Below are 15203 nucleotides of genomic sequence, written 5' to 3' on the forward strand. Positions count from 1 at the left end.
AGTTTTGATTCTTGATTATAGGTTCTCTTCTAGAAAAATCCTGCAACTCTTTATCTTGCACTGATGCACAAGTGTGTGTGTGTGTGTTTGAGAGAGAGAACGTTTAACATTTAAAATTGAAAATAGTGATGGGCAAATATAATGTCTTTGCTAATCATTGAAGTCACTGAAAGTATGGCACATTTTGTTTTCCTGACAAATATTTAAAAGAAATCATTTCAATTTCCTTGAATTGTTCTTAAAAGACCATAAATATAAGAATTTATCCTTTTGGAGGTAGAAAAGTAAATGGTAACCATTTTAAAACTGGGATTGAAAGAAATAAATTAATTACTCTAATAGGTTAATGTTTAAAATGAACACCTGAACTTTATATCACAGCAAAATACCATAAAAATCTATAGTGAAAACTGGACCTTTCTGTTCAGTAAATTTTTCTTTCTTAAATAGCAATTGGTGATTTTAAAATGCAAAGGTTGGAAGGAGGCTTAGAACAGATTAAGAGGACTAAATAAATTATTAAATAAATCAAAGTGCTCTGTTACAAGAAATTCAAGTGAATTTCTTGAATTCATTGAATTTCACTGGGGCTTCAAAACAAATCCACCTGTATATTTATGTTGATATTTTTATGTCACTTTGTAATATTTTTAAAATAGCCATTCTGTAGGTTACATTTATGCACCTTTCCTCTTAGGCACTTGCTTACCAAGGGATGCAGATTCTTAAGTATGGCCCAAGATGTCTGCCTGAATAGCATTAGATTCTTCCCTGATTAATGGATTTTGTAAGGAAAACAGTTACCAATAAACTTAAATGTATGAAGGATCTGAAGCAAACCTCCAGTCTTACAGGACACCAATCAGATGTGTTATAGAAGGGGTGTGGGTTATGGAAATCTAAAGTCTGAGACAGAACATACCCCCCAATGTTGAATTTTCTGGTTGTCGTTCTTATTGATTTGCTAGGAATCCTCGGGCACTGTAGAAGGCAGTCTTTGTTGACGTATGTTTTTTCTATTCTATTTTATACTTTGGAATGTAATTATAGTCACTTATTTTTTGAAAGATTCACATAATGACTGTGAGGCTAACATGCATTCGTTAGTAAGTATAATTTTAAAAATAATTTGATGCTGATAGAATTTCGGGATTATTTGGCAAGGTATGCCTTTTGTCATACTGTGACATTTTACACAATATTAGGAAGATTGGAGTAAGGAATTTTACTTACATTACATGAAAGATTTTTATCGTTAGATGCTATATTTCTAAATTGACCTTTTTCATTAAATAGATACTTATAATTAGAGGAGAATAGTAATCCATAAATCCAGAGCCCTATTAGGTTTGAAAATGAGGTAAACATTCATGTTTGCTTTTGAATATGTTGGATGATGATTATTTCATGTACCTTGTGCTTTTCTAGCCTAATAACTTTAGAAGTTCTGATTACTAAATTGAGGGTTTTGTTTGAGGAGATTAAATGTTATTAATTAAAATTTTGAATACCTTTATTATCCGTTAGAATTAGAAGTATTTTGGTGCAGGGACCATATTTCAGTTTGTTTAAATGACATTAATTGAAACGTTGCCAGGTATTTATTTGTTTGCTTGTTATTTATTTTGGCTTTTTCTTTCCACAGCAAGTTGATGTGGAAAAATGGGTATGTGTTTCCATCCATGTATTTACAAAGAAATTGTGATCTAAACGAGTGCATGTTTGCAGTTGCCTCTAATCATTTTTGCTTTGCTTCCTAGTGTGGCTTGTACTATTGAGTCCTCAAAATAACTGCTATCTTGTAATGAATGAATATTTTACTGGTCTCTAGAACTTTATAAATTTTTGGTTTTGCATCATCTGAAATGAGGTAGATTGAAATCCTCTTCATACCTTAGAAGTATATGCTTTCTATATAAGTGCCTTTGTAATTATGAAAGGCTTCTGATCAAAGGAAGGCTTTTATTATTAATGTTTATCTTTTATCAGAAAAATCTTGACTATTTCAAGTCCTACTTCTTAGCTCTATATTTTTTCCAGGAACTACAGAAACAGTTTGTTATCTGTATTATTGTAATCTTTTTTTTTTTTTCTTTTTCTTTTTTGTATTACTGTAATCTTAAGAAGCAAAGGTGAATGGCAATATCGTGAGCAAAATGCAGTGGCAGGATTCTGGAGGCTAAGAATGGACCAACCTTGTGACAAATTGTGTAAGGTGGTCGTGTTGCTACTTTGGTATCACTGTCCTCTTCTGTTAAAAAAAGAGGGAGAGAGAAGGATCCTTCCAGTCCTGAAGACCCTGAATGTCCCAGATAATTCTGAATGGAAATTAGGGTCTCCCCAACACTGATGTTTCCAATTTACTTTTTCTCCAGAGCATGCAAAACTGTGAGGCATATTATATTATTTTCGCTGTTGCAGTTTTTTGTTTTTATTTGCTGTATGACTTAATACGATGACTTTTTAAAAATTGGCTCAACTGATGGATTTGTGTTATCTTTATTATTTTTCTTGATCCTAGGATCTGATTCTCTTGATAGTCTCTGTATCATGTGCATTTTGCTACCTTTTAAGAGTCTGCCAGTGGTGTCTCCCAAACAAGTGTATGTTCACCTGGATTTCTGTGAATCTTGGTGTATTTTCACCTACTATATCCCTTAATATTCATGTAAAGCTTTTTTTGAATATTTTATTTATTTATTCATGAGAGACACACAGAAATAGGCAGAGACACAGACATAGGGAGAGAGAAGCAGGCTCCATGCAGGGAGCTCGATATGGGACTTGATCCCAGGACCCCGGGATCACATCCTGACCTGAAGCCGATGCTCAAACACTAGGCCACCCGGGCATCCCGAAAAGCATTTTTCTTTTTTAAAAAATGGCCATTTCCATGATGGTGATACCTATATATTGATTACGAGAACTACTGCTTCTGTTTTGTATTTCTGGCAATAATTTAAATTCATCATCTATCTATTCATAACTAAACTACTAATAATTTTGTTCTTGTTTTTGTTTTGAAATTTTGTATCTTCTGTTCCCATAATTTATGATCCAAGATTTACATTGTTCTTGTCTTGGTAATGAAAACCTGTCTCTAAGAACATGTCTATCAGCTTTTTGGTTGGTCTCCCGCCAGTATCAGCCATCCTAAAACAAGTCTCTCTGTCTTTTCTGATCTAACACTGTTTTTGTGCCATACCTATCTCACTTTTTCTTGAACCAACCATCCAACCCACATCCTGGAAATAGGATACATATACAAATAGAAACCCCTTTGCCATTGTCTGTGAATAAAATTTGTTAAGCATATTTGTAAATCGTAGCAGTAGAGATTGCTTTCTGGTTCTGAGAAAGTCATGGAAGTAATATTAAGCTGAGAATCATGTAGTCCATCACCTTATGTAGGCTCTCTGTGAACTATAATCTCCTTGTCTATAGGATTAGAATCTGGACTAGTCCTTGCTTGTTCTAAAATATTACCATTTTTAATAATAAAACATTGATGCTGAAACATACTGCCATTGAGATAATCCTATAATGAAAATGTCTTGTTGGATTCGTTTGGGATAACTGTTAATCACTGAGTTTATGACTCAATAAATTTTAGATTTGAGCTCTGTCTTTCTTCGAAGACCCATGTAGTTCAAATCTTATGCATTTGCCATTAGAAGTTTGAAATTCTACTGTAACAGAATTTTTACTCATTGGTTAAAGAGAATCAGATCCCAGGATCAGGAAAAATGGTAAAGATAACATAAAATCATCAGTTGAATAACTGAGACTTTTGTGACCTGAAATGACCTCCCTTACATTTAGACCATGAGATACCCCCCAGACATTTCAGATCACAAAAGTCTCATTTTTGTAATTAAATTGCCCAATCCTGTGTAATAGGGGAAGTCAGAAATTAATGCAAATTACGTATTTTGGGGCTCAGACTACCCAAGGCAGGAAGCCTGGAGGGGAAAGGGCTTGCTTCTCACTTCCCCCTGCCAGGTCCCTCACAACCCTGCCCATGGTCCAGTGTTCCTGTGCCTCCCATGTGGGAGAAGAGGAGAGTTGGCAGGAAATCTTTCCTTTTTTTTTTTTTTTTTTTTTTTTAGGAAATCTTTCTTGATGATAGTGCTGCTCATCAAGCTTGTCAGGTGTTAAAGTTGACTCTCTTTGGGACACTTCGGAGGGTTTTCTGGGGAGTGCCCATCACCAGAAGTCTGACCTATGGTTCTCTTGCTGCAGTCTGTGGTCCCCACAGCTGGGTGGTGGTGATGATTGCCTTGTTTTCTAAGGTCTCTTGGGGGCATTTCAGACATCCCCAGGCTGGCTCTTTCTGGGGGGCCTGTTTGTTGGCAGTAAGCCACCTCCCAGTGGCAGCCCTGCACTCTGCTGCCACAGAGCCTGTCTTAGCTTGTCTCTTTATCTGGATCTCCAGACCCAGTCAGACGCTGGTCTCTTGGGTTCTGCTTCCTGAGGGTACAGGTGTCCCTGAAGCCACTCTCACTGGGCTTGCAGTGGGGGGAGAGCAGGACTCTGAGCCTACCAGAACTTCCAAGAAACTATTTCTTTGCTCTCCAACTGCTTCTGGAAGACTAGAACTGGGGATCAGCCAAGGGCAGCAAGCAAATTTTCACCTTGCTGAAATTCAGATCACAGGCATCCTATTTTAACACTGTTATGCTTGCTTATGTATGTACTGCATTTAACAAACCCAGATGAAGACCTTTAGGAGCTTTCTAAAACTTCAATATACATGGAAATTACAATGGCTTCTTAATACATTTTCTGACTGTGATTCTGGATAGCGTCATCCAAGGTCAGTCAATCTGTCTTAATCTTTTGTCTCCCTCCCTCCTCTCTTCCTCTCTCCACTTACTTCCCAAGGTCTCTTTGAGCATCTTTGAGTATTTTGCATTTAATTATGAGCCCATTGAGTAATCAAATGCTGCTCTTCATGCACCAAGGGAGAATAATGTTGGTGAGTCCTGGATTAACAGGTGATTGATTGCCTTTTATTTTCCTCTACTGCTGCCCTTCTGGCACCCCTAACCCATAGCATTGGTCTAAACATGGGACCTGGGATTGTGTCATGGTTGGAGTTGGGGAGAAGGGATGGAAAAGATTGTGAGATTTTTCTATGTGAAGCATTGTTTATAGACTGGATAAGGTCTCATGTATTTCCTTGTTCTTTTCAAGAACACATGGATGCTGTTGTAATTATCAAAATACAAAATTCTTTCAAACATTCCTAACTCAATAGCAGTACAAAAAAATAACATGTTTTCATGTGCAAGTACTCTTATGTCAGGATCTGTGAAATGCTTTCATGTTACCAAGGTTCATTCATGTTTGAAATGATTTGAAAGAAATTAGAATCTTTTATATCTTAATATACACAGTTTTCTATATGTAGGTGGAAGTCTGAGTATAAAGTGAGACTTTATGTACCTTCAGTCATTATAATCCATATGTTCTGTGTAGAGATCAATTTGTTGTTTTTGATTTAGAGGAATTTTTTTTTTTTTATGAGACAAGCTACACAAAGAGGAAAGCCCTTGGTAGCTAGCTCTTCTATTTCATATTTTAGATGTTCATGTAGCTTGATGATTTACAAACATGTGTCTGAGAGATAAAATGGGAGGATTTATAGTAGCTTACCAGAATCATTTATTTTTCTTTACCCTTTTAGAGAAGAACTAGATAATTGCACACATATATATGTCAAATCCATTACACTCAAAGGCAGTCTATCTAAATAAACCCTGCCTGTACAGAGTTATCGATAGGTTGAAAATGACAACGTTACTACCCATCTGCCCCCCAAAATATAATGAATTTCTTTTTTTTTTAAATTTTTATTTATTTATGATAGTCACACACAGAGAGAGAGAGGCAGAGACATAGGCAGAGGGAGAAGCAGGCTCCATGCACTGGGAGCCCGACATGGGATTCGATCCCGGGTCTCCAGGATCGCGCCCTGGGCCAAAGGCAGGCGCCAAACCACTGCGCCACCCAGGGATCCCATGAATTTCTAAAAAGATACCAGCATGTTCATAGCATTAGATGCCAGTGATCATCATTAATAAGGACAATGTGAGAGTGTGGCCATGGGTTCTATGGCTACAAGTACCATTACTCTCTCATGGGCCCCTGTTAGATGCTTTCTGGGCCTACAATCAACATGTATGTCAATCAGTTCAGTCTTGGATATTTTCAGCGGGGAATCCCTAGAAAGTTAAGCATTTACATACATCATAAAAATAGTTGAGGGGTTTGTTTTTACAAATCTATATCCATCTATGCTATTCGATAGTCTCTATTGGTACACACTTGAAACTTGGACTTGTTAATCTTAAACTTTTGTTCCCTGAAATATGTTGGAAATATGATTAACTTAAAACAGCACCAACCTGGATGGGCCTAGAGGGTATTATGATAAGTGAAGTAAGTCAGAGGAAGGGAGATAAATACTGTATCATTTCACTTATATGTGCAATCTAATAAACAAAACAAATGAACCAAAAAACTCTCCAGAAACAGACTCATAGAGAACTAGTCATGGCCAGAGGGGAGGTCAGGGGGATGGGCAAAGTAGGTGAAGGGGATTAGGAGGTACAGACTTCCAGTTATAAAGTTAAGTCACAAGGCGATCCCTGAGTGGCTTATCAGTTTAGCACCTGCCTTTGGCCTAGGGCATGATCCTGGAGTCCTGGGATCGAGGCGCACATCGGGCTACCTGCATGGAGCCTGCTTTTCCCTCTGCCTGTGTCTCTGCCTCTCTCTCTCTCTCTCTCTGTGTGTGTGTGTGTGTGTCTCTCACGAATAAATAAATAAATAAATCTTTAAAAAAATAAAGTAAATCACAGCCTAGGGAATATAGTCAGTAATACTGTAGTAATGTATGGCTACTACACTTATTGTGGGCAACGTGGAGTAATGTATAGATTATTGAATTAATATGTTACACACCTGAAACTAATATAATAATTGCGTGTCAGACTTAAGTAAAAAAAAATAGCCACCAATAACAACAAGTCTTTGGTGGTGAAATAACTTTTTCTTTTCTCAACATAATGAGGTTTACCAATTGAATCCTCACTCACAAACTAGAGCTATTAGCAGTTGGAAGATTATGGAGAAATCATAGCATCTTGAGACCTGGAGAGAAAAGGTGACACATGAGGTGAAATTCGATGGATAGCTTGTGTGCAGGGTAGGACATTTCACCCTGTTAAACGAAACTTCAATTTTTTAAAAGATTTTATTTATTTATTCGTGAGAGACACAGAGATAGAGGCAGAGACATAGGCAGAGAGAGAAGCAGGCTCCTTGCAGGAAGCGCAATGTGGGACTTGATCCCAGGACTCCAGGATCACTCCTGAGCTGAAGGCAGACGCTCAACCACTGAGCCATGCAGGTGTCCCAGAAACTTCATTTTAAAATAAAAGGATTCCTGAGTCAAAATTTTGCCCCTGTCTCTCCGATTGTCACATTGGATGATTCTTCTTAGTGACAAGCCTCCAAATGTTTGTTTTGGGCTAATTCTGTATCTATATAATTTTTGAGAAGACATTTCAGTAAAGGTTCTTTTGAAACTTCTAAAACAGGTCCATATACCAAAGTATTAATTTTTTAAATCAATTGTCATCTCACAAAACTGAAATAACAGTTTAAAAAATTCAAGGTTGACCTGAAAGGTGTAATTATGGTGGAGGAGGTTTTTAGGTCACCTGAATCACTGTGTCCTTATACCAGCAACAGATTAAATGCAATTATGCATTCTCTTGATGTCCGGTGTTTGATTACAATTTTCAGAGTAGAGTATTATTGTTTGATTTGTTTTTCTACTCATGATCATTTGCAAGCAAAATCCCCAAGGTGTTTCTCATGTGCTAGATCAAATGACATACTCTTAATAGGCCAGACTATTCTGGGCTTCAGTTTGCCATTCATTAGACCCCAGGGCTATCTGTGTTGGAGTTAAGCCTAAAAAGCACCATTTCCCTTGCTGGTTCATGTTCATTTTGCATAATATGTGGTATGCCCAATTCTTGCTCACATTTGGAGCGTCATCTGACCTACCAATTCTGGGACTAAACCTGGGACACTTAAGTACTGCCACTTGCAGTTTTACCCAAAGGAACTAAAATTTACCCCCTTTGGGTTTCATCCTCCACCAGTTTCTTTTAAGACAGAAAGCAGTGTCAATACATGTTGGTGCCTGGACTCTAATTGTGTTTTTAGCCCCGCATTTCTGTATATCATCTAATACAATTTGAGGTTTTATCTAATTATCTTCTCATGAGGGAAATAAATAATTGTAAACTTGTAAGCATAAGGTGATCCTTTCTAACCTACATCAAGTCTATTCTCTTCAATATTATCTTTATGCATGAGTTTTTTTAAAATCACATAAGCAATTTTTAAAGGATTTTTGTTATTCTTTTTCTGTTGCTTTTTATCATATCTACAGTGTTTACAATGAGATTAAAATAACTTATTTATCATTTTTGTTCTAATGGATCTTGCTTTCTTTTTTCCCCTTGAATGATCCACTTTGAATTTCTCACAGTGTTACCACTTTGTTACCACTAGCACTTAAGCCAGATGGACCAAGAGATGATTTGTACAAAAAGCTCATGTTAGTAATGCCACAAATAACCTATCATGCATTTGATTATCTTTTGATAATGTGTGTCTATTACATCTGCTATTCTTCAGATGAATATTTTGGCCTTGCTAATTTTCAGTATTCATTCTCTTTTATCCTCTATCCAGATTACTTTCCCTTGTGTCTTATCCTTCTTTGCAGCTAAACAACTTAGAAACTGAATAGCAGCCCTCAGACTCCTCTGATCATTCTTTTTTGTATTTACTACATTCTTGAAGTAGTTGAACTTTAGATAACTGACAAAAATCAGGCTGAGAATATTTCTCAAGGAAAAAATGGCCAAAACCTAGATCAATTAAAAAAGTCTCATGAATAATGTGTCTGTCATAAACCATATCTGTAGCAAAAAAGTTTGGATTTTTGTTTTTCTTTGAGTTAAGGCTTAAAAATGGTTTTTCCTAATTCCTCATGTAGTGATAGCTGTATCACCAGAGATCACATATATGATGTGACTGGTCAGTTTCATCACGAAAAATGAGTTTTCTGATGTCATTTACCATTGATATCACTTACAAAAATGTAAGCAAACAGCCTATATTTTTAAAGATAAGAATGAAATGGTTCTTTACATTCTTTCCTTAAAATTATAATAGTAAAGCGGTGCCTGACTGGTTCAGTCAGAAGAGCATGAAACTCTTGATCTTGGGTTTGTGAGTTTGAGCCCCATGTTGGGTGTAGAGACAACTTAAATAAACAAAACTTTAAACAAATTATAATATTAAAAATAAAAGAAAGGCCTGAGTCACAATAGAGTTGCCATTTAGTAATATATAAAATACTATGCGTGTATGTTTCAGGAAAATTGCTGTGATACTTAGAAATATCTGTTAGAAAACTTCCCCTTGCTGTTTTCTTTAAAATGAATGTATATACGTGTATCTTTTCTCCATAGGGCTTACACACTGTGACAACTAAATTTAACCCTAAGTTTGGAAATATAATGTCATTCTTCCTTCTTAGCTCTTTTACCTTTGAGTACATATCCTAAGAAAAGGGAGTCAAACTATATGGGTCTAAAGGAAAATGAAGAAATGCCACGCACACATTATGTTTTGTAGAAGCAAAAAAAGAATGATTATAATATATGTAAATCATGAGAAGAGGCTGTGCAATTTTAAGGGAAAAAAAGTTTTTGGGATTTTTTTTCTCTGAAATTCACATCTCACAATATATAGTATGTAGGACTTGCTTCTTGTTATTTTGCATGAAAAAGGAGCAGCTTATCATAGCATTTTAGTTTCTGATCCACTTTACCTGCTGCTAATCCACTATTACTAAACTTTGTTTGGGTTGCTATTTATATTACGGCATCTTTATGCAAAATATGAAATCAAAAAACTTTAAAGCATTTTGAAGTGTAATTTTTGAGATTTTACCTTTGGGTTTTTGGGTGCTTAGCAATGTTGTAAATTGAATCATGCATTAAAGTAGAGCAGCATGCTTTCACAGAAATAGGAAAAACTAATGTAAAGACATTTTTAAAGAGAGTTTTGCTTGCTACAGCTTTCTTTCCAGCATGTAGATGATATTAATTTTCCTTGTGACACCACAGTGAGTGTGATTTTTTATGCTTATTGTTCACATGACCCCATTTGGAACAATGGAATCTTTATAAATAAGAGGTATTTAAAAATAAGTCATTGAAATAATGTGTACTTAATGTTTATTCTCTTTTTCTTATGCCCCCACAGAAATTCATGATGAAGGTGAGACATTGAATCATCTGTTTAAGTATGTAATACTTTGTGCATTTGAAGTTTGGTTACATGTATTTGTTTATTTTTGAATTCATGGCACTTTTCACATTTTTGTTTTTAAAAATTAAACTTTGGAACTTGTAAATTTAAATAAATCATGCATTTAGATTTGACAACTTATTGAACAGCTTTTGACATCTTGGGTTATATTGTAATATGTAAAGTTTTATTTAGCCAATGTTAAGAATTTCTCTTGTTAAGGGCAGCCCTGGTGGCACAGAGGTTTAGCACTGCCTGCAGCCCAGGGCGTGATCCTGGAGACCCTGGATCGAGTCCCACTTTGGGCTCTCTGGGGCGAGCCTGCTTCTCCCTCTGCCTGTGTCTTGGCCTCTCTCTCTGTGTCTCTATGAGTAAATAAATAAACTCTTTTAAAAAAAAAGAATTTCTCTTGTTAAAACATATATTTTTTCAACGGCTTTCTTTAGAATTTCCATTTCTGGCAGGTGATTTAGGGAATCAGCTCTTAATCTCTGTTCAGGTCTTGATCTCAGGATCATGATTTAAGCCCCACCTTGGGCTCTAGGATGGGTATGGAGCTTACTTAAAAAAAAAAAAAGATTTTTTTTCACTCTGAGGATCATATTGACTATTTTGTTTTTAAGCTGTATTGCATGAATATAGTAGGAAATTGATACTCTGGGAAATTAGAAGAGGCACCAAGTTATTGAATTACCTACTCTAGGAGAAGTGAAAATGATTTAACCCCTTTTCATTTCTAACCAAATTAGAAAAATGGGAAGGTTTTAAAAGGAGACAAACTCAAAGAGGAAAGTACCTGTTCATGTTATTGAAGAAAATATGCAAAGAAGGGAAGAGCAGAATGTCATTCTTCTGATATATAAACTAGAAATTTTTTTAGTTTCATTTTTACGTATCTATCATATTGTTTGTATGACATTCATGAAATTTAGTTTTTTATCCTAAGAGTCAAGGAACAGTATTCAGAGAAATTTATTGTATTCACTTAGTAAGGGCTTATTATAATTTAAAAATTCAAAGGAATATTATTAAAAAGGTATAAACTATGAGACCTGTTAAAATTCTGGATGCAGATTAGAAAAGTGGCATGTAAGGAAAAGAACCAAGTGTTCCCATTAGTCTGTGGACTTACCTAGCTAAGTCGTCATTCATATTTTCCAAAACTCTGAACCAGGAGCATTGTAGGGTCCCAACAACCAGACTTATTCATGAACATTAAGAATTTGACAGTTTGGATGGGATGACAGAGCAGAGCACTTCTTTGGAGCCATCTGTCAAAAGGACACAAAAAATTTTCCAAAATTTCAAATAACTGCAGCTATTAGTTTTGGTAGAAGATACTAAGTATAACACTGGGAGAGAGAACATTAACTACTTAATTAAACATCACGAAACAAGCATTTTAGTTGGCAAAATGGTATAAATAGCAGCAAAACCTGGATATGTCCTCTCCTTGCAAATATTAATACATAACTAATGAAATTGGGTTTGAGAAATTCAACTTCTCTTGCCCAATCTGTATTTACTGTACTCCTTTTATTGTCTTGCCATTTTATCATATCAATCCTTTATCTAATGCCATTATCTACTTGGACAAGGGTGAATGGAAGTTACCTGCAACTTGTTTCAAGCTCTTTCATGAGAGTCTGGTGCATATAAAAATCAATGCAAACAAAAAGATGATATATAGAATCAATTTAAACCAGGTAGCATACCTAAAATAATTTAATTAGGCTCTTACTCCTTTTAACCGCAAAGCCAAAAGCCCAGTGGCTTATTTTCTTACCTGCATTGCAAGATCTAGAAAGGTTAGAATTTGAGTAGAGGTTATATGCTTGAAATGATAGTAATTTAAGCCTTTTAAAAGGGAAGAGATGCTGAATTTTCTTCAGCTTTAACCTTTCAATCATTATTTTTTAAAAATATTTTATTTATTTATTCATGAGAGAGACACAGAGAGAGAGGCAGAGAGTAGGTAAAGGGAGAAGCAGGATCTCTGTGGTGGGACTTGGTCCTAGGATCACGACCTGAGCCAAAGGCAGATGCTCAACTGCTGAGCCACCGAGGCATCCCCCTTTCGATCATGATTTTCTGTGGGTTTCATACCTGGACAGGTATATTTTAACCTCCTCGAAACAGACAGATGCTTGCTTGTGGTGGGAGCCCATTTCTGCTCTTGGGCACAATGGTTGGTTCGTACCGAAATAGATGTTAGATCTGCACCCCCACCCCCCGCCACTTGGAGACTTTTGGTTAAGACCCTATCAGAAGTAAACCATCTAGTGCCAAGTGGCTGTCTTGACAATGTTAAATTGACTTTGTCAGACACATTTATTTTGCGAACCAAAGCAAGATTTCTCATTAAAGTCATCCTGTGAGTCTGTTATGTGATTCGCTATTAAAGATGGCAGGACTAGGAGTATCTCCTGGTACTGGGGGACCCATAGGTTGACCAGAACACCAGACTCTGTAATTCTGTGTGGCTCTGGTTCATCTTGTGCTGTTCAGATTTGCAGTTTTAGGTCCTTTTCAGATGATATGAAAGCTTAGGCGTGGAGATGTTTTTCTATTTTTCTCCCTGGAACAAATCATTTTTCAAGTTTTAGTATTTGAAGGTAAACTGGAAAGCTTCTCTGCTTTAATAGCTGAACACAATAAAAGAAGTTCTCAAATGTGAATTTCTTATTGTTGTTACCTGTTGTTTTAAATTTTGGCAGTGTAGCTAAGTATTACCTGCAATAATACGTTACTATTAAGATTTCACTATTTTACTTCTAAAATGGCATGTTATGTCATAGCAGTCAAGGGCTATAGAGAAGTTCTGTAGCCTGACTTATTAAAAAATTTGCATAAAAGGACCTGGAATTATGAGTAATGCCCTACATTTGTTAACATAGCACTTCTGTACAGAAAAAAAAACCTAGAAAAACAAAAAACATAAAATATTTAGATATTATATGGTTAGTAAATTAGAGTTTTAAACAGCAGCCATACTAGAGACGTGCTAATAAACTAATATATAACACAAACACAGATTTAAAGAACACAGAGCCAAAAACAAAACAACACAAAATACCAAAACAACAATAAAAGACAACCCAAACAACAGAAACATAGTGCTAGTAATTTTTATGTGCCTATAAACTCCTTTAGTTTATCTAAGTCATTGCTATTATGGTTTTATGTTTTATGCTTTTCTGCTCACATTTTAAGCTTTTTGACAGTAATACTTCAGATGTAGTTACAGTGATCCAATTTGTCTCCCTTCCCACAGAGGAGAACAGATGAATAAATTATGCCCATTGACTACATATTGTTCTAAATAAATGTAAATGTAGAAGCATTTACATAAAAGCTTTTACTTATAAAATGGATCCCCTAATTGGACATCTTTGGCAAGATCCTGGCCAGCTAGAGGCATAGAAATGCCTATTAATACTAAATTAAGATAATTTGTGTAAAACTTGAGATGAGATTGGTTTAGAATACATACAGCAATGGTGCTTGGATTTTGTTTGAATGTACTCAGGACTCTTTTATCCACCTAGAGCTCACCAGCTCTTGTTTTTTACACTGTTGTGTATCATTAAGCTTGTCAGTCATTTCAGAAGTGATGAGACCAAACCCACACACAGAACCGAAAACATGTTTTTAATTGATATGTTAAAAAAAGGTCAATTTTTACCTTTTCATAACTGATGCCTAGCTCTCCAACATTGGAAACATGTAGAGAATTTGGAGACGATAGCTGTTAATGTTTTCGTTGTTGCTATTTTCCCTAAGAGGGCAGCAGTGCCTTCATGTAGACCCCATCATCTACAGGAGAGGACAGTAGTCTAGCAGAAGTTGACTTCTGGATTCCAGTTCTGCTTAGGGCCTGCTCACTAATTGTACCACAGAGATAGGGCTAGGCTGTGGTGATTGACAGCTGTATTTTCAGGGACAGGTGGGGCCTAAGTCACACCTGGAAATATACTTCAAAGGCTGTACATTTCAGGCAATACTTTTATGAAGAGGATCTGATAATCCATCACATAGTTGGAGGCATTAAGAAAATATAAAGAGTTAATTCTTAAACTTCATTTTCTTTGCTGTTAGTTTGCAAATAGTTGAAGGAACCTACATGGGATCCAGTATATAATTGTTGAATGAGTAAATAGGATTTTCAGAGAAAACATTCATTCTCGATGCAGAAGAAAGCATTGCATGAGCTTATTATGCATAATACCCTTGGCATCAGGTGTACCGTACCTCTCAGGTGGTGGACTTCTGACTTTTTGAACAAATAGGACAGAGTATTTCTCTCTTATAATACTTACTGGAGAATTAGCAGGACTAGTTGAAGTATAGATGGCATTAGTGTGAATTGAAAGGTTATTTCATTATAGAAAATTTCATTTCCCACTTTTTTTTTTCCAATGAGTGTCTTTATTGCTTGCATTGTACAAATGGGGGGAATGGGGAAGGCCAGTGGGGAGGACAGAGAATTGTCAGATAAATGACATACACACACAGAAAGGAAAAAGACCCCCCCCACACACACTCCACTTCTTTTTTCAGTTGGTACATTTGAAAGCTCTACTTACTCTACCCATGTGTAGATATGGGTAGAGTATCTACCAACAGGTAAGAGATCCCATGTGTGATCTTGAGAGGCAGGCCAGCTTTGAGCTTCCTGCTTCATGAGCTTGATGGACTTCTATCTAGTTGGTCCTAACAGGATTCTGATAGCATAATATGGTCATATATATGAATGCTTATAGGTTTAGGTTTGGGGGACTAAAGTGAAAATGGAC

General features: G+C 36.1%; 1 protein-coding gene across 7 annotated transcripts in view; it reads left to right on the forward strand.

The window, feature by feature from the left end:
• RYR2 (ryanodine receptor 2) overlaps window positions 1-15203 on the forward strand; it is a 726974-nt gene that overhangs the window by 291053 nt on the left and 420718 nt on the right. For 4 of the 7 annotated variants that reach the window (XM_041747478.1, XM_041747480.1, XM_041747481.1 and 1 more), the window contains exons 4-5: window positions 1646-1666; window positions 10363-10377. In XM_041747478.1, coding sequence (XP_041603412.1) covers window positions 1646-1666; window positions 10363-10377 — 36 coding nt within the window. The remainder of the gene's footprint in view (window positions 1-1645; window positions 1667-10362; window positions 10378-15203) is intronic. The other 3 variants (XM_041747479.1, XM_041747482.1, XM_041747484.1) reach the window with 1 other exon arrangement.

Source organism: Vulpes lagopus, chromosome 3 (genome assembly GCF_018345385.1).
Source record: "Vulpes lagopus strain Blue_001 chromosome 3, ASM1834538v1, whole genome shotgun sequence".
Taxonomy (NCBI): Eukaryota; Metazoa; Chordata; class Mammalia; order Carnivora; family Canidae; genus Vulpes; species Vulpes lagopus.